General features: G+C 34.0%; 1 protein-coding gene across 1 annotated transcript; it reads right to left on the minus strand.

Moving 5' to 3' along the window:
• LOC109840475 (calmodulin-binding protein 60 C-like) lies at nucleotides 695-16,028 on the minus strand. Its single transcript, XM_020409143.1, has 8 exons — nucleotides 15,653-16,028; nucleotides 14,657-14,732; nucleotides 13,601-13,659; nucleotides 4,711-5,204; nucleotides 4,448-4,608; nucleotides 4,161-4,364; nucleotides 3,320-3,542; nucleotides 695-1,506 (listed from the first exon to the last, which is right to left on the minus strand). The coding sequence occupies exons 1-8, from the start codon at nucleotides 15,787-15,789 to the stop codon at nucleotides 917-919; spliced, it is 1,944 nt and encodes a 647-aa protein (XP_020264732.1). The 5' UTR covers nucleotides 15,790-16,028; the 3' UTR covers nucleotides 695-916.

Genomic DNA, 20,112 nt, shown 5'->3' on the forward strand with positions numbered 1-20,112 from the left:
CCAACCCATTTGATAAACTAATTGCAAAAAACGACCCGTTTCAGATTTATTTAGAGAAACCGACCTGGTTTCAGCACTGTCGCTGAAACCAGATCGGTTTTTCTAAAAAACTTTACGAAACTTCACGGGAGTTCAACTCCCGTGAAGTTTTTTCTCATAACAAAACTTCACGGGAGTTGGAACTCCCGTGAAGTTTCGGAAACTTTTTTTTCAAAAACCGACCTGGTTTCAACGCTGAGGCTGAAACCAGGTCGGTTTTTGCAAATAAAACTGAAATGGGTCTTTTTTGGGGAATAGTTTATCAAATGGGTTGGTTTTGAAAATTTGTCCTTGTTTTAAGTCTTAGGTAACAACATTACTTTAGGATATTGAAAAGTAATCTATGAAGCATATCATCTTTCTATTTCATTTTAGCAATCTATGCCTCAATCGGTTGAGGACATAAATTTATCTGTTAATTACTAATTAGCAGCCAAACAAATACTACTGATATCACCACCAACCTATCTAAAAAACGGATAATCAGGCCAGGAGTGCAAAAGCACATCACGCAGAAACACACCCAGCAACAAATATTAGAAAATGCGTATATGCGCACATAATGCCTCTCCTTTAGAGCGAGACATCCAAGGAAAGGCATCAACTTGGTACTTTCTCATCTGCACATACTAGAGCAAGCACATCAACAACAATATATGGAAAATTATTTTGTCTGCCTGATCTAAAGTCATCAGGCTCACTTCAGTCAATTACATTTACATAACGTGAAAATTATCCAGAGTAACAATAGAAAATTCATTCGAGAATCTAACTGATGCAAATTAAATTACATACACGATTAGTGTACAAGGATCTATCATCATAGTTCGATAGCATACATACATACGGGCATATCTTCATTCCCAATCAAAATTCACTAATCATCCAGCTCAACAAGCTGAGCTCTTCTCTCTGCTGCTTTTTTCCTAATAAATATGCCCCACCTCATGGCAGCTTTGATCTTGAGCCATCCAACCACAGCTTTACCAGATGAACGGCTGCGATCATCATCAAAGTTAAAGTTCGGGCAAGGGGAAGGCATATAGGACGGAAACCCAAAACCGTCTTCAGGTAAATTAACAGAACCTCCACCCATGCTGAAGACTCTAAGTAAATGTTGCATATCTTCATTCTCAAGCATCTCATGGCTTCTCATTCTGATTTCATCCTCTGTAAGAAAATCATCAACACCACCTCCACGGTTGTCCCTTTGATGAGACCAGTCATCATAGGGATTAGGGTTTGCAGACTGTGCATGCTGACTGCTGAGTGGATTGTACTCTAAGCTCTGTTGGGGTGGGCCCAGAGCTAGACCCATGCTGTCTTTGGATGCAACCTGATTTTGCTGAGAATTGCCAAATTGGTTTGTTGGAGCAAATGAAGTGCTACTGAAATGCATCTGGACGTTAGGGGTGATATGCTGCGAATGAGCTGGGTATTTAGCCACGTGGTCCTCATAACCACCACCTGAAGAAAAATACACATTTGGTTAAGAATATGAAAACTAGTATGGCCAGCTCCATAATCATGCCTTCCATATTATGAGGCTTTTTATATAGTAATCTGTCATTGCAGATAGACCCCTTGCAGTATCACAGTTGCAGATAGAGACCTGTAGTTCAGTATGTGCAGATAGATCCCCTGTAGTATTTGCCTAAGTGCGGACAGACCCCCTTGGTGAACTTTTTTGATACTTGTAAGAGTCAAAAAAGAATTTAGTAATTCGGGGTCTATCCGCACCGATAGAACTACAGGGTGGTCTATCCGCCTCTGTAAATTTTTTCTTTTTTTTTCTTTTCTGCTCTTTTAAGAGTTAAAAATTCACTCAAGGGGTATATCCACACAGTTATAACTATAGGGGGAGCATATGTTACTGGGTGATACGACAGGAGGTCCATCCGCTAGTTCACTCAGGGGGTATATCCACACAGTTATAACTATAGCGGGAGCATACAAAACTGGGCGATACAACAGGAGGTCCATCCGCTAGTAAGCCTTTGCTAAGCTAAAACTAGCATGAATATTTGTCGAAATTCTAAGTTCCATGATCAAACCATGGGATGGATCCAAGTGGATCTTGTATCATGTCTTGATCTTATGGTGATTGGGAGCCTAGTAATCAAATATCTTGACCAATTAAACTGATTTGAAACTATCATTCATAAAATGATTAATCAAGCTGATCCAATATTTTACAGTCTTTATTACCACAACAGCACAACTGAAATCATAAATGAAGAATAAGGTTGATTCTACATTTTATATTCTTCGTAACTATTGAAAAAAGACAGGCATGCTAATTTATCCAAGATTGTATGTGTAGTTTCACTTTTCAGCTTCTAATAAACAAAAGAAATGTACCAAGAAAGTTGCGGAAGCAAAAAGTCGGAAAGAAAGGTATCATTAATGTTCCATTCCTGGAGGAAAATAAAAAGAAAGCATGCATGCAGTGCGGAATAGTAGGGTATCAATAAAATTGTAGCGTGGAAAGTTATCTAAACGAATACCAAAGCACAGTAGCAATGCAGATTGACCAGCTAACTGAAATTATGAGGGAATATTATAATGAATGCCTGATTTTTCTATGCATTCATAGCCTCGTTCTGACTTTTAGTTCGTAAGGTAACATGTCCTTCAAGCAAATGTTGATTGTATCACTGTACAGAGAATGAAAGATGATATCCAGTTTGGTCCTTGTTAGAATATAAAAGTATAACACCCTCAACCCTAACCACTTTAGAGTTTCATGTTAGAGTTTTGGTGTGGTGGCAGGGTCATTTGACATGGCATCAGAGCAATCCAGGTTCAAAGTCCACTGGACGCAAATTCAAAGAAGATATCAAAAATATATAAAGACGATACACGTTTGCACGCATGTAAGTCCAATTTCTGGCCCATGAAAAGGGCCCTCAGCCTGAGGGCGCATTATAACACCCTCAACCCTCACCATAACTTCAAATTTCTGGGTTAGCGGCAGGGTCCTTTGACAGTTCTCATTAATGGAACAAGATTCTAGTATCGACAACAATTAATAAGATTATCATACAGATTCTGAGTGGTCATCTTGCGTCTATTAACAAACCTCAAAGCTAATTCGATCATTTTAACTGCCAAGCATTCTCAAATATCAGAATCATATTTTGTGTCTATTAACAAGATTCTAGTGAATATTTTGCGTCTATTAACAAACCTCAAAAAAGCTAATTTGATCATTTAACTCCCACGTGCACTCAAATATCAGCATCATATTTCAACCTTTGAGGTGTAAGGAACACAGTACCTCCAACTGTTGGATTAATTGAAGGCTGCTCCATAATAGCAGGAACTGGTATACTTGGCTGAGAGACTTGTTGATCATAAGAAGAGTGATAATTTTCTGGAGCTGGTAATTCATTTTGACTTGCCTTCTTGCTCTGTTGTATGCTTAGAAGAGCCTTACCGTCATATTCTATGACATGCATCCAGTTATCATATGCTTTTTTCACCAAAGCATCAGCAAAGACCTGCAAAATTTAGCAATTATCAGTAACTATCAGAGATGTTAGCCAATTTAAAGTTTGTTGGTACCTTTGGAAATGCAGCCGAAACATGCTTGAGCAAGAATCAGTTAAATGAAGCACTAGTTAATTCAGATTTGGAGATACAATAAAAAGTACTCTTCTAATTCAAATCTAGTAAGAGACTTAAAAGTTAACAAGAGTTGAAAGAAGATCCGAGATTTCCAACAAACTCTCAGAAAATATCATGCTAGGATGAGACAATCAATTAAAGTAACTAGTTATATGGCATAGGCCAACCCTGAAGGATTTGAGAGGATCATTTAACAATATAAGTATCATGATGTCGAATGACAAAACAAAAGGACATATTGTCCTGCTTCTTTTCCCAAACACATCACCATTCGTCACAAAGAGACTTGTGAAAAAAAGCATTTGTTTAAGAAACCCCCAATTTTTCTGAATATCCAAGCGAGACATAATTATGACATCAAAGACAACTGCCAGTAGTAATTGAATGGGACTATCTTGTCATACATCCACATCCAAAGATGCAGTATGCTATAATTTACTATCAAGAATGACAAATGTAATACATCTGAGACAGATTCCTGCATTACCAACCTTCTGGCTGTCATTCAGAGATTCAGCCGAGTAGTACTGCCCACCAGCAATCAGACCAGTAAACTCATATATGTTGTTAAATATTGCACCAACACTCCTTGTATCATCAGAATAATATATATAATATTTTCCACCCATGACACATGTCTTCGCATGTTCAACAAGGACTTCCCACATCCTATTTGACATGCCACTTCCAAGGATCTATATTGTAGAGACAATGCATTAGAACGACAAGTAAATGAGGCTGATACTCTAATCGGAACTATAATACTAGGAAACCTTACATTCCGCAATCTATGTGAATCCCTAACAACAAGACGGAGGAAATCTTCAACTGTGTAGATTCCAGCCTTATTCAACCTTTTATGAAATGCACCATCCTTGCCAATTTTTTCCAATCTCCAGACGTCATCATTTAAGGCAGGTGGATAGTGTTTCTTGTATACTTGAAAACAATGTAAGACAAATGTGTTAATAGATAATCATACTAATCTGAGAAACACAGAACAAGAAACTAAATAATGATGACATTTTGAGAAAGACTCACATTCCCCTCTGTGATCCCTAACTGGAAAAGCTTCTGTTTTTGCCTCCCGAACCCGGATACCTTCACAATAGCCTGAAGCAACCTTTACGCCGAGCCTAAATTTTCTACACCTTATCCAGCTGGAATTGTCAGTGAACGTGAGCTCCCCAAGGGTCCCTACGCCTTCTTTAAGCAATAGTTGCAGGTCACCAGTTAAAAGCGGTCGCTTACCTTCCCTCTCTTTTACAACATGACTCTCAAATTCTTCTTCAGTCCAATCCTCGTCATCTTCATTGTTAAACTCACCATCGAGCACAACAACCTCTAGTTTAGCAGATGATTCTGGCCCTGATGTTACGACATGCCCAGTGTTTGCATCAAGCAATACAACATGGACTGCAGCTCCTTGTTCCCCTTCAACCTTTCCTCCTGTGAAAAGTGGCATGGATAACCTTGACCTAAAATTCAGCTGGAGATTTCTTCCATCTGGCCCTTCTATCCGTTTTGGGGAAGACCTGGGTTTCTTGATTTTTAGCAGAATACAAACAGGGGAAAATAGAATATCATGTATATCAAAATTGCAAGAAACGAAAGGTTGGAACAACTGAACAAGAATTCTGATCGTATCTATGGCTATAACATGTAGTTAGCAATAAGATCAACTGTGATCAGTTAATAACTAATATACATATCTTCTTAGGGTTAAGAAGGGTCCATCAAATTGTGATTCGCTAAAGAGAATGACTCAGTCAGGATCTCAACAAAGAACTGGCCTAGCTTAAGGAAAGCTCTGAGCCCCACCATAATCACCTATGAGCACGTTACAACCCTGCAATGGTACCTTTCTGCTATCTCTTCTATCCAATCTCAAAAAAACTTATGAGAAAGAAAAGGGCTATGATTTATTTCATTTGGAACTTGTTTTAAGAGCACTGGAAATCTGTTACCCTTAATTTATGTTCTTAGCTGAAAGCCTGAAACCATATAGTCTTAGAAAGTTTGACTTAATTATTGACTCATTATTAGCAGTGTCCTTATGCCTCTCCCACTATGGGTTATGATGCCCGCTATTTCTCAGCTACGATGTGCTGAGAAATATGCACTGAGCTTCAGATCCAAGTTATCCAACTTCTTGTTTATTTCTTCTTGATTTTTCAACATAAATATGTTCTGATCATATATTGCTCGTTGCCCAGTTTCTAACTCAAGTATACGAGCAGATAGGGTATTATATTGAGCATCTGAGAAACATGAGTGATCAGTTTGCATTGGAGGTGGTATGTGACTTGAGGAGGGGTCTGCTTGATGAGATGATTGTGAAATTTCTTATGGAATTTGTTCTTAAGGAGGGTGAGGCTCATGTTGGGGATTTTGGTCATTAAATTCAAAGTTTGTTAACTTCATCCTAGTGAGGGCATTGGAATCAAAGAACTCAATTGAACGAATCATTGAATTTTTAGTTTCAAGTTCAACATGGAATGCTTCAAAAAATTTAGTTAAAAAAGCTCGAAATGGAGGAAATCCTCTAGGTAGAACCAAAAGATTTTCAAAATACACTTCAGCCCAATTAACTTGAATATTTACCATTATGGCATATAGGGCTTTTGCTAAGTCTAGAGAGATGAAATAAAAACTCCCGGTTTTTGGAAACAAATTGTAAGCAAGGATACGAACAATAAACCTAGGATTCTAGGAATAGGTCTAAGTTTGTTAGAATGAGAGTTTTTCTTGACATGGGAGAAAGATATGATTCAAAAGCAAGTCTTGATCTCTCATATTAACACTATGAAGACTAACACCATGGTAAGGGATATTGAAAAAATTTCAATGGTTTTAGGAGTCAAATTAATCTCAATTCCCTTAACAAGAGTGTTGATCGTTTCAGTTTTGTTAACAGTTTCCAGACAAGTGATATTTATGTAAAACAATTGAACTAAAAGAGGATAATGGAGTTTTCTATTTTCAGATGAAAATAACTCTAGTAGCCCAACGTTTTCAAAATATGAACTAAAATTATGAATTACGAAGTCTTCAAATTTAACAAAACGATCCGGTAGTATCTCAAAAGTTTGAAATTCTTTAAATTTCTCAAGCAAATTTGGATCTTTTAAGTACATAGAGTAGTCCTCAACAACATTTGAAGGACCTGACCTTGATCAATCCTAGCCTTATATCATATTCTATTTAGATCAAATCTTGACCATAGGATTGATTTTTGATCTAATCTTGACCATTCATTTTTAACTTAAGAAAACTACCCTAACTCCTCCACCCACTCACGTTTTCACTCTCCCAAAACCGAAACCCCTCTTCCCCATTTCAGGAACACCGAACCCTAATCCTAGAGCATCACTTTTCCTCCTCTCTTCTCAAAGTCTTCCTCAAATTGTTGATTTTCTGAGTTTGTTAGTACTTGTAGTCAACTACAACCACTATTAGCCGACTAATTTCATCTTCTAGAGTATCGATAGTTTGGGTAAGTCTCCTACACTTGATCTTTTGAAATTCCTTACTTGAATCATGTCCAGGTCTAAGAGATCAATGTCAGATCTTTTAAATGTTGTTGATGACTACTCTATGTACTTAAAATCCAAGTTTGTTTAAGAAATTTAAAGAATTCCAAACTTTTGAGATACTACCGGGTCGTTTTGTTAAATTTGAAGACTTTATAACTCATAATTTCAGTTCATATTTTGAAAACATTGGACTACTAGAGTTATTTTCATCTGAAAATAAAAAAACCACATTATCCTCTCTTAATTCAATTGTTTTACATAAATATCACTCGTCTTGAAAATGTTTACAAAACTGAAAAGATCAACACTCTTGTTAAACAAAACTGAAAAGATCAACACTCTTGTTAAGGGAATTGAGATTAATTTGACTCCTAAAACCATTAGAAAAAATTTCAATATCTCTTACCAAGGTGTTAGTCTTCACAGTGTTAAGATGAGAGATCAAGACTTGCTTTCGAATCATATCTTTCTCTCAGGTCAAGAAAAATCCTTGAGTCATTCTAACAAACTTAGACCTATTCCTAGGTTTATTGCTCGTATCATTGCTTACAATTTGTTTCTAAAAGCCGGGAGTTTTCATTTCATCTCTCTAGACTTCGTAAAAGCCCTATATGCCATAATGGAAAATATTCAAGTTAATTAGGCTGAAGTATATTTTAAAAATCTTTTGGTTCTACCTAGAGGATTTCTTTGTTTTTTTAACAAAAAATTTTGAAGTCTTTCATATTGATCTTGAAACTGAAAATTTAATGATTCGTTCAATTAAGTTCTTTGATTCCAATGCCCTCACTATGATGAAGTTAACAAACTTTAAACTTCATGACCAAAATCCCCAAGATGAGCCTCACCCTCCTCAAGAACAAATCTCATAAAAAATTCCACAATCATCTCATCAAGCAGGCCCCTCCTCGAGTCAGAAACCACCTCCAATGCAAACTAATCCCCCATGCTTCTTAGATGCTCAATATAATACCCTATCTGCTCGTATACTTGAGTTAGAAACTGGACAACGAGCAATATATGATCAGAACATATTTATGTTGAAAAATCAAAAAATAAACAAGAAGTTGGATAACTTGGATCTGAAGCCTCAATGTATATTTCCAAGGACATCTACCTCCTCCAGACCTTTCATGTTAAGAGGAGCATGAATGCATCTCATGTAGTACTTTGATTAGTTTCATGTTTATGTCAAAAACTATGTCATAAGTTGGTTTGTTTATTTAAGTCACAAACTATGTGGTAGTTTCTTAAGACTTATGTATTATATCGTAAGTTGCTTTATGTGTTTAAGACTATGTACCAATTTGTGTTAATATTGCTACTATGTTTCCTTTATGCTTAGTATGATTTATGCATTAGTATGTTGTGTTCATGAGCTAAATATTCTAAACAGATTATAACGATGGAATTTATCGAACTATTGGTCTTTATGGTAAGTCTTTGTTGGTCTATTTGGATGGGTGAAGTAATGGACTATGTTCACAATTTGGATGACCTATTTAAAGTGTTAGCTCATGACGAAGAAATACTTGCATTTTTAGAATAATGTTCAATTCTTTTTGCTAATGACAAAGAGGGAGAAAATATTAAAATATATGAATTTCAGCAACTCTTATATGCTTTTATGCAGGGGGAGTAAGTATATAATGTTCATAAGTGTTTAATTCTTTTATGATATACTTACATATGCATAAATTGTTTGTCATCATAAAAAAGGAGAAGAATATTGGATATATTGTCCTAATATATAGTTTTGATGATAACAATTTATATACTATGTGTATTATTATGCACTAACATATCAATGCAGATATCAACATCAAATATAATCAAGATATGTGAACAAAGTGCAGGATGAGTTCAAAGCAACAAGAAGTAAAGAAGAAAAAATGCATAAACGTCATAATGTAATTTTTACATTTTCTTTACTTAGATTTATTGTACAAGTCTTGATCACTCACAACACATACACACATTGTGTTTTAGAACACGCTAACACATGTTTAGTGTGTGGTTAACAATAAAAATCCCCAATGTTAACCATTAGAGTTTATAGATAAAAAATGAGTCTCAAAATACTTCATACATCTCATAGTTACCCCTTAGTAGTCGACCAATAAGAATAGTAGTTGACTACTAAAGCCTTGGTCAAAATATCAGTTTCTGTTATTTTACAGTGTAGTCGACTAATATATATTGTAGTCGACTATTAAAGACTCGCACAGAATTTCAGTTTCTATGAAATTACAGTGTAATCGACTACTAGGATTTATAGTCGACTACTAAGAGTCAGTTCAGAATTCCAGAACATCTATCTTTACAGTATAATCGACTAATGACTATAGTAGTCGACTACTAAGAAATTTTCTGACTTCGCAGAGTCTAATTAGACTCAGTATAGTCGACTACTAAGACAATTAGTCGACTACAAATATAATTTTTTCAGATTTTAAAGTTTAAATTTATGACTATTTTATAGTCGTTTGTGGACGTTATTTGGGTTTAAAAAATTTATCTTTTCAGAGGCTATAAATGGGTTTAAACTTCAAAATTCATTTACCAATGTTCATATCCATAAGATCAACCTTTTGTGCAAATTCAAGAGTTCAAAATCAAATTTTCAGCCTAAGTGTTGATAAAAGAGGGTTTCTGAAATAGCCATTGATCTTCATCATACATACAAATTGTTTAGGCAATATTCAGAGATTAAAAGAGTTCATAAGCCACTGCTGCACTTCACTACACATTCAAGGCTTATAGGAATTTGTATTCTTTCTTCAAAGAAGCTTTCTCTCGGGTGTGAAAGAAGATCTCTTGGTTAAGAGATTGTTTGTAATTTGCAGGAACTTACAAATTGATTAGGTTTGGTTTTTTATTTTGTAATAGTTTTTTAAAATCATAGTGAAAATCTCAAGCAAGATTTGCTTGAGGACTGAATGTACACCCGGGGTGGTGGAACCAGTATAAAAGCTTGTGTTTGTGATTATTATTTTATGTGATTGTTGTTATCTTTCTTGCAATTTATAATCTACTTTGCAAAAAATTTAAATAAATACTATTCACCCCCCTCCTAGTGTTTAGAGTGTACTTCCGCAGATCCAACAGAGCGGCTCGTGGATTTCATCTTGTTTGTTGTTGTTACATTGAGATTTTAATTTAAACAATCATAAAATTCACATCTTTCATATAAAAAACAATTTGTCATCATTGCACTAAAATTTGAATTTATGATCTAAAACGTCATGTGCTTTCACATAAAAACCTATATTGGATAAAGCAAACTTGTCAAAAAGAACGTTCGGGCTTCAATGGAAGCTTTCAAAACTTTTTAGTTGATTTTTTATATTTGTAAATAGGGCTTTTAAGATATTGGTCCCTCAAATCTCATTCTATTTTGAAATTAATCCCCAAATTTTTGATATTTTGAAATATCAAATAAGTCATCCAGACTCATTGATTACTCAGATTACTCCCTTTAGTTTACATGTGTTAGCTTAATCGCAAATAAAGTCAACAATATGTAGTTTTACTATTTTCCATTATATTGTTTCCTTTAATACCCCTTTCTAACAGTAATGAAGGCGACGATGCCTTCTACACCCATCAAAATTTACACATTGGATAAAAAATTTGCACTTAAGAGCATATAACATAAGGTGGATTTTAATGGGGTTAGTAGCAGTAAACAATACATAGTTTTCTTGTTTTCCATTACACCGATGTCTTCAATCCTCGCTTCTGACTGTCATGAAGGCAACGACACCTTCTAAACCCATCAAAATTTACACATAGGGCAAAAAAATTGCATTTAGCGGCATATAACATAAGCTGGATCTTAATGGGATTAGAAGGAGTCGTTGCCTTAATAACCATTAGAAGTGGAGTTAAAGCTGGATTTTAATTGGGTTAGAAGGAGTTGTTTCCTTAATAACCATTATAAGTGGGGATGAAGACAATGATATAATGACAACACAGAAAAACTAATATTAGTTACTTTATTTTGTAGTTAAAGTGACAATTTTAAACTAAGGGGATTAACCTGAATTCTGAAGTAACCTATCGGCTTTTAGGGGACATGTTTCAAAGTATCAGTTTTTTTGGTTTTTTTTTTTTTTTGTGATGGTCTTCCTTTTCTTTTTTCTTTTTTTTTGGGCGAGGGGGGTACCTTAAAAACCCTTCTAAATAACTACATCCTTTTTCTGGTACATGAAGAGTACATACCGAATAGATATGATACTCTCCATATTATAGTTATTGAAAGGATAACACTATGGTCACACAATTGATAAGTAGCTGCAAGAAACTCAAAAGTTCTTAGGCATAGCATACATGACAAAGTGTTGTTAATATATATCATCACTCCTACTAGGAATGCACGGAAAGCAGTGAGCATATGCTCATAGATAAATAGCATCATTTTAAGTCATAACCCTAAAAGTATGATGTTAGATTGAGGTGAGGTCAACCATGCAGAGACGACCATATACTATCCAATGAATGGAGGTTATACAGTCAATGGCCACGGTCAGATACATGGTCCTCTTTCTAGATGCTGAAAATTTCGCTTAATTTTGGTCTAAGTGGAATAAGCATAAAGTACACCATTCACCAGCTAAAAAGGCAAAATAAAAATTTAACACAAACTCACTAGTCTTTCTGAAGAGAAGCGGACTGAGGACTTCAATCTAAACTTGTATATTAAATATCGGCTGATATATTGCTATATCGGCCGATATATCGGTTTTGATGCCCTTCTGATATGATGTTTTTGAAAAAATATTAGTTTTCGATTTTTACCAACTTTTTTTCCAATATATTGGAAATATCGGTCGATATTTCATTAAGGAAATATTGACCGATATTGGCTAATATCCAAATGAAAAACGTTATTGAGTTTGGGTTTGGTTTTGGTTCCCACCAAACCACAAAAGTTAATAAATTCCCAAACTCAAATACCCTAAACCCCTAGTCAATCTCATATTTCTCATCCCTCTTTGTTTGACACTTCAGCTCAAAAACACTACGCGATCTTAGGTACTAATCTCTCTCCCTTCTCTCCACTCTCTCTTCTCCAATCCTCTCAGCTCCTCCTCAGACCCCCTCTATCTCTCTTCCTCACTCTCCTCTCTCTCTCTCAACTTCTGTCTTCCTCTCTCTTCTTTGTTCATGTCCTCTCTCTCTCACACACAACTCTCTACTTGTATCTAATGTCTATAAACGTCGTATATCATTATCCATAATTCAATTTCTTATGTTTAGACTACATTAATTATATTTTGATTACATATTACAATGTTACATTACATATAAACATCATCCGATATGACGCCCCGATATTTTATGTATCCCCGATATATCCCCGATTTCCACAATCCGATATGGATTTTGGCTATCCAATATTTTTGATATTTATTACATTGATCTAAACATGATGAATCTTAATTTTAACTCGCTGGAATTTTGCTATAACATAAGAAAAATATTAGTTTTTAATAAAAAGAGTAGTGTTTTCAATCCTAGGGACCTTCGACTTCACTGGATATGATTGAGTGCTTGTTTGGTGGATTTTAGGGTGTAAAATAGTTGTCTGTTTGGGGCTGTTGTCAGCTGCTGGACAAAAACAAAAAGGATGGAGCTACTACAGGAAAGAAAAAGAAAGGGAGGGGGACTGTTTGAATTCGTTGTAAGAAGTCAAGAGTCGAATCTGAACTTCTGTTGGTTGTCTCAAGCTGAAGATTAAGACGAAGGTACTGAGATTATAACAGGGGAAAAATTTAAAAAAAATAAAGAAGAGACGTCATGCCATTAATTTGAGGACTCACTCCAACTTTTCAACTAAACTCATTTTTCATTCATCAATGTTCATCTCTAAAAGAAAGAATACATGTTAGTTGTAAAGAAACCAAACAACTGAAAATAAATCTCAATCCTAACCAAACATCACAAGTAATGAATGAAACAAAAAATAACCTGACACCACAGGAAATCAACGAACTAAATATCTAACCAAAATATCAATTAAATCTGAACAACATTAGTTTAATCCTAACTAAGTTTCCTAACCCTAATCAAATCCTTTAAGTTCTCCTGCATCACCTTCACATTAGATTAGTCATAGTAGATGCTTTGAATAAACCAACCAATGATGCAGCAACCAACAGCCTATGAAACCAATAAAGACGAATTATGCATCATTCTTTCACGCCCTATGTGTAAACTTAAGGAGTTAGCTGCAACACCAAATTAACAAATATGCCTACAAAGATAAAGTTCCATATCTAACTTAAAAGGTATAGGTTAACTACGTGCTATATGAAATGTCCTAGAAATGTAAACATTGTAGAAATATTAACTATCCCAGTTTCTTTAAATGGAAATGCCACAGCTCGCACCTGCCTCCAACCTTAGCAGGACCCAACTTTGCTAGAGCACGCTCCACTTCTTCACTAACCTGTACAAGCAGAGAGGAACATAACAAACCATGAGGTACAAATAAAAAGAGCTAACTAATCATGCATAATAGAGCACACTCCACTGCGCTTATTTCCTAACAACATGAAGCTGAAGTTCCTATCAAAACAATCAATGTCAAAAAAAATCATGACTATGTAATGTTATACTACTGTATGTAATATAAACTGCCGCACAAACTAAAGGAACAGAAGGAATAGACAACATTTCATCAAAATTTAGGAAGAAAAGAATAGGATGTAGAAAAATTTTAAGAAATGTGAACTCGGTTTGATGCACGAGCAAGATAAAGTGTTACCATGAGATCTTAGAGATTTTTACATGACCATTATTCATCATGATATACCAATCGTAAGAAAATGTTTACCACCTTTAATCATGCAGATAAAGATATGTTTGAAGTTATATAAGAATGTGGAATTTCAACATTTTCAATTCTTTTTTAAGGAATGTTGAATTTTATAAACAGCAAAAATACAGGGGCATGCATATGTCCAGGTTCACAAGAGTCACCACATGGCCAGTTTCCAGACTGGTCCTTACAAAGACCAAAAGGTCATGACCAAAACCGAGATGACATGGCCAAATACTTCGTCCAAATTTAAAAGACATTCTTTTTATCTTGCTATATCACAAGTTTTTTCCTTATTCATCAAGTGGTTAAAATATGGACAATTTTTATTAGAAGCTACTTAGGCCTGTGATGTGAAAAATTAAAACCCAAAAGAAGTCGGTTTAGGGTTTATAAGTCTTCAGATCATATTTAGTAGGTTGGGTTATCAAATTCTATGCTCCAAACCTTTGGCCTAAGCAACTTCTTATCACAAGCACTTGCTGTATAAGGAGGGAAGAAAACTATGAACGCTTTGCAGACATGAAGCAGCATATTTCTTTTGGACAATGATGAATAATAATAATATCAACAACATCCACAGCCAACAATCACAATTAAAACTGATTTAGGGGAAAGATCTTACAACTCGGCGAAGAATGGGCTCCAATGACGAACATAATTTCTGCAAACTATCCACCTTGAGAGCTTCCACAATCACACTATTCATAAAAAAGCAATTTCCAATCAACATAATGGAGCATGTTAAATTTTTGCATCAATAAGGGATGTGAGACTAATGACACTCTGGAGGGCACAAAAATCTAAACATGTCAAAAGTTAGGTGCCACTTGCACTACCTCCTTACAAGAAAGAAAAGAGCTCACAGTTACTTATTTATAGTATGATGGGCCTTTTCTTATCAATCTCCCAACATATATGCAACCATTAGCCCATGATGGAATATAAAAATAGTTGGTCATTACATAACAGTTCATCAAATACACACATCATACCGGTTACCACTGTCTGAGAAAGATCTTCCTCTTGCAACTAACCCTCTCTTTCTACAAATTTAAGTATCTTGAATTAGATAATCATCAGGCTTTGAATTCTCGAGACATCTAGCATTCTGACATCATGATATCGTCATATTAGCTATCTCAAAGTTCTAATTTTAAGTGGCTAATCTATCTGATTTTGAAGGAGGTTCCAAAGACAAGAAACTTATGCCCACTGCTAACCCAAAAGAGTCTTAAAGTTCTCAGAGATTTTGTAGATTGCTTATTTCCTCTTTTCCAACAGTAATGCAATAAGTAAAGGAACATCAAGCAAACAATTCATAGTGAGAAATAAAGCAAGCAAAACCTAGTTCAATAAGATCTCCTCTCAACGTCACTATAAAGAAATTCCTAAAATTAGAAAGTAAAACAAATTCAATTAATATAATAACTGAGCCCAATAACCTAAAAAATTATAAATATAAATTATAACCAATTCCATTAAGATATTTACTAAACTCAATAATCTCAGAAACCAATTAAGCTACAAACCATTCCAAACTCGCAAATTTCTCCAAGATTAACCCCCAAATTAGCCCAAATCTACATCAAACAAACAAAAAAATTGAGGGAAATCAAACCTTGCGAGAGCCGGAGGCTTGTGCCTCTTGGGCTCAGGACTCAATTCGTCGCCATCGCCGCCAGAATCCAATCCCCTTTTCTCCCTCTCTCTCGTCAGCGTGTTCGATCTCGTCAGATACCTGCTCGGTCTCTGCATTTGAACCTCCCCCAAAAAAAACCCTAGATCTCACCGGGATCCAGTAAGTCAATTTAAGAACTGATACCGTCGGTTGCTTAATAGAAGGGAATACAATTGAGGAGATTATGTAAATTGGGGGAATCGAGGGAGGGAAATGAAAAATTACGGGATGAAGTTTGCTTCTGTTCGTGAGAGTGAGGGAGACTGGACGAAGACCTGAAGAGGATCTATAAATCCAATCTCTTACAGGCGGCCAGCTGAGCTGTTGACTTCCTTGGACATGCTTTGCCTTTTAAACCTCCGTGATTTCGGGAAATTACAAGCAAGTCCTACTTCTTTCCTCAGTTGCTTTGCAATGTGTTTGGGAGAAGACTCCTTTCCTTCCCTTTCCTTTCATTACACCCTAATTTGGGGTATAAAATTTTGGCTCAAATTTCTCTTTCATTCATCTCCTCTATCCTCCTAAATGGAACTCTCAAACAATGTTAAAATTAGATTTCTCTTCCTCTCCCCCTCTCTATGCTCCATCCAAACAGGCGATTGGAGTTTTCGAGCTGTAGACGGAGAGGATATAGGGAGTTTCTATGTTTTTAATAAAAATAATAATGCAAGAAATTTCTTTGTGACTTGAGCAACTGTGTAGATTTAACTAATTAATGGAACTGTTAGTAAAAATCCATCATTATGAGAATAGATCAGTTTTATCTAAGGACACTGAAACCCAAAATTAGGCCATGGGAAACTCGAAAACCGACCTTATAAAGCGTTTAGGCTTTATGTTATGAAATAATTGTATAATACAAATTTTTGTATCGTTTAGAATGATTGTTAGGGCTTTTCGATAGCTTTGCTTTTAAAGGGTGCCATTTATGTTTGCCATGCTAAAGCATAACAAAAAAAAATTAGTTGATATATTTGATAATTTACACACTTTATGGAATGTGCTACCCTCCAAATTCGAAGAAAATCAGGAGAATTACAACACTTGACTTTGTAGCTAGTTTCAAACTACAAAATCATTTAGCCAATATGTTTTCATTTTCATGTACAAATCGCCCACTCAACAACGTCTAAATTACGATTAAAAAGCTTAAGCCTGAAAATAGTGAAAGAGCACAATACTTTGTCCATCTCTGTTTTTTTTTTTTTTTTTGCCCCCTTCAGTTTTATTATCATGTCATCGTCACATAGATCATTGTATCGGAACTTCAGATTTTATAGAACCACGGCAAGATGCTAGATATGTTGTCTACGTCTCTGTTTTGTCTCCTTTCACTAGTTATGAGCTTGCACCTGAGAGTCCACTAGGGTCCTTGTCATCTTTACCCATGACTCCATGAGCAAAGCTTCTGCAAATAATTTACATATTCTTTTGTGACCGAAACATAGATTGAGGTTTGTGGAAGCTGGATTTAAATTCCATTAGCTTGCTTCATCTTAATCCAGTCCATCAAGTTCTCTTTTTTTTTATATAAATAAATTGATGTACAAATCAATTCACACGCACCCACGATTGTTCACATTAGTCCATCCTAGACAACTTCAATGTGGTTGGTGAAAGACAACAAAGGTGCAATAAACAAAAGAAAGGTCATTAAACCTGTAATCGTACATTGTTGCTAGAGGAGAACTCTTGGTCTCGTCAATAAAAAATACATCCTCATTGTAAAGTTTGATTCATTATAGAATCATTGGAGATGTATAAATCAGGGGATATTCTAATTAAGCTATCTCATATTTTGAACTATGCTTTGATTAATCCTCCAAGGCATGGTCTGACCTCATTATGGGCATATATGCCCATTGGATGCCTTTTTCAATAATCGTTTTACTTCCATTATCATGATAAATATTACAGAGAGGATCATAAAAGAGAGAGAGAAACAATACAACTATTGTTACATTATTGTTATGGATTACATAGACATATCATTGTTATATGATTGTTGGCAAATGCCATCATAGACATATAAGGATCCAAATGTTTAGTCGATTTCTTATGACTTTTTCTTTTATCTTCTATTTATGTGAATGATTGTTGAAAATAAACTGAAGTAGCAGTTCCTTTTTGGCACTTAATATTATTTATTATACTCTTTTTTATTAATTTAGTTATCAATCTTTGATGAAGGCAATCAGTCCCAGCTCAATTTTTCTTCGGCATGGATTAAGCATAAATAAAAACATTTTATGAGATTTTCCACTATTTTCAGGCTAACCTGGATGTTATATCAGGGTTGGACTTCTGATGGCAAATGAATTCATCACTACAGCCAAAAAAATATTTGATTTCCATTGTTTGTTGGAAGGTTAAAGCTTTTTCTTGTTATCTTACCTAGTACTTGACTGAATTAGTAGCCAAATTTGTTAATTTGGAAAAACAGTTATAGGTTACCAAAAGAGTGGTCCAATTGAGATACTAATCATATCATACTCCCTTTAAAAGCACGAGTTCAGAAAAATCTTTCTATGGTCAATATTACCCTTCACTATTTTGAATATTATATTTAAATTTTAATCTATTGTAATTCTAATTATATCTTATCTAATCCCACATGAACTATCTATAGTTCAACAATTTAAAAAAAGATTAACAAACTACGTGGAATATTATTTTAAACTTTTTATTTAAATCTTAATCTATCTAAATACTAATTATATCCTATATTACCCCATATGAACTACCTATAGCTCAGCAATTTAAAAAAAAATAAGATTAAGATTTAATTCAAATTTTACACAAAATATCTTTAAAAGTTTAAAATTACTCAAAACACCGTGACTTTTCAAAACTTAAAACAACAAACATAAAATCTAAAAATTAAAAACAGCCCCCGAGGAATTTAAAAATTACAATTATTCCCTCAAAATTTCTAAAATTGTAGAAACAACCTCAAAAATTAAAATTAGAAAAAAAAACACCCTAAAACCAATGACTTCAAAACTTGCAAACAACATAGATAGATTTCAGGGATTACAATTAGACACTTAAAAACTTAAAATTTGTAATAAATAACCTCAAAGTTACATAAACTACAAAAACTCCCTCAAAATTTAAAAAACGCAAAAATCCTGAAAATTCAAAACTTATAACCGGAAAACATCAAATCTAAAAATTATCAGCAGATCATTAAAAACTTAAATTTATCAAAAAACAACTTAAAGTTTTAGTAATTGTAAAAAACACACTCAAAATTTCAGAGTTGAAAGAAACATCTTAACATTTAAAAAAAACACACTCAAAATTTCAGAGTTGAAAGAAACATCTTAACATTTAAAAACTTACCACCAACTCATAAAACATAAAAATTACAAACACCTGAAAGAAACATCTTAACATTTAAAAACTTACCACCAACTCATAAAACATAAAAATTACAAACACCCAACTTAAAATTTAATTTTTTTTAAAAAATAACATTAAAGTTAAAAAATTTATAAAACACACTATCAAAAGTTTAAAATCACAAAAGGCTAAAAATTGGCAAAGAAAATAGTAAATGTTTGATATCATTTCATTAAGATATATAAATTTAAGTTTCAAGTTAAAGTTCATCATCCCTTTTTAGCATCTAAAAGTAGTCTAAGTTGACACTGGTAAAAAATAACAATTACGATAGATTAAAACTATCTAGTTAAGGAATAAATATTTAAAAAATATATGACAGATTAAAAATTAATATTACTGTATAAATTTAAGGAACTACATATAATATTAGTAACAACATTAATTGATAGAAGACTAAATTACATAAAACTAACAAAAGACTATAATATAATAAGTTAGCATTAATTGATTATAATATATAAATATTCATCTCTGATGTTAATAATATTTATAGAGTAAAAAAATACAAGAAATTTTGCATGAAAAAACTATCAAGAAGTTCAGAGATATCCTTTAAAAAAGTAAGCTTTTTTATTTTTAAATAGATTCAGAGATATCCTTTAAAAAAAGTAAGCTTTTTTATTTTTAAATAGAGAAGTGAAGTAAATAAACCCAAAATATGAAAACATTCATGAATCACTTGAACTGACATCGACAAAATGTATATCTAGCAAAGAGCACCAATGAGTTCCCCCTTGAAGAAATGTTTAACAATTTTGTCCCAATTAAAAAACATTCATCGTGAAAGATACAAGAAAATTTAGTTTGTATGTATAAATTTTCTTACTTTATTCTTAAAATACTAAATGAATCATAAACTTATTATAAAATTACATATAAATAATTTTACAATAGAAACTAAAGTAAAGTAATTGATCAACTATGTTGCGAGATATAACAAGCCAGATAAGATGAGAGAAATTACTATAATGGACAAAAGGTATATAGATGAT

Source organism: Asparagus officinalis, chromosome 5 (assembly GCF_001876935.1).
Source record: "Asparagus officinalis chromosome 5, Aspof.V1, whole genome shotgun sequence".
Lineage (NCBI taxonomy): Eukaryota > Viridiplantae > Streptophyta > Magnoliopsida > Asparagales > Asparagaceae > Asparagus > Asparagus officinalis.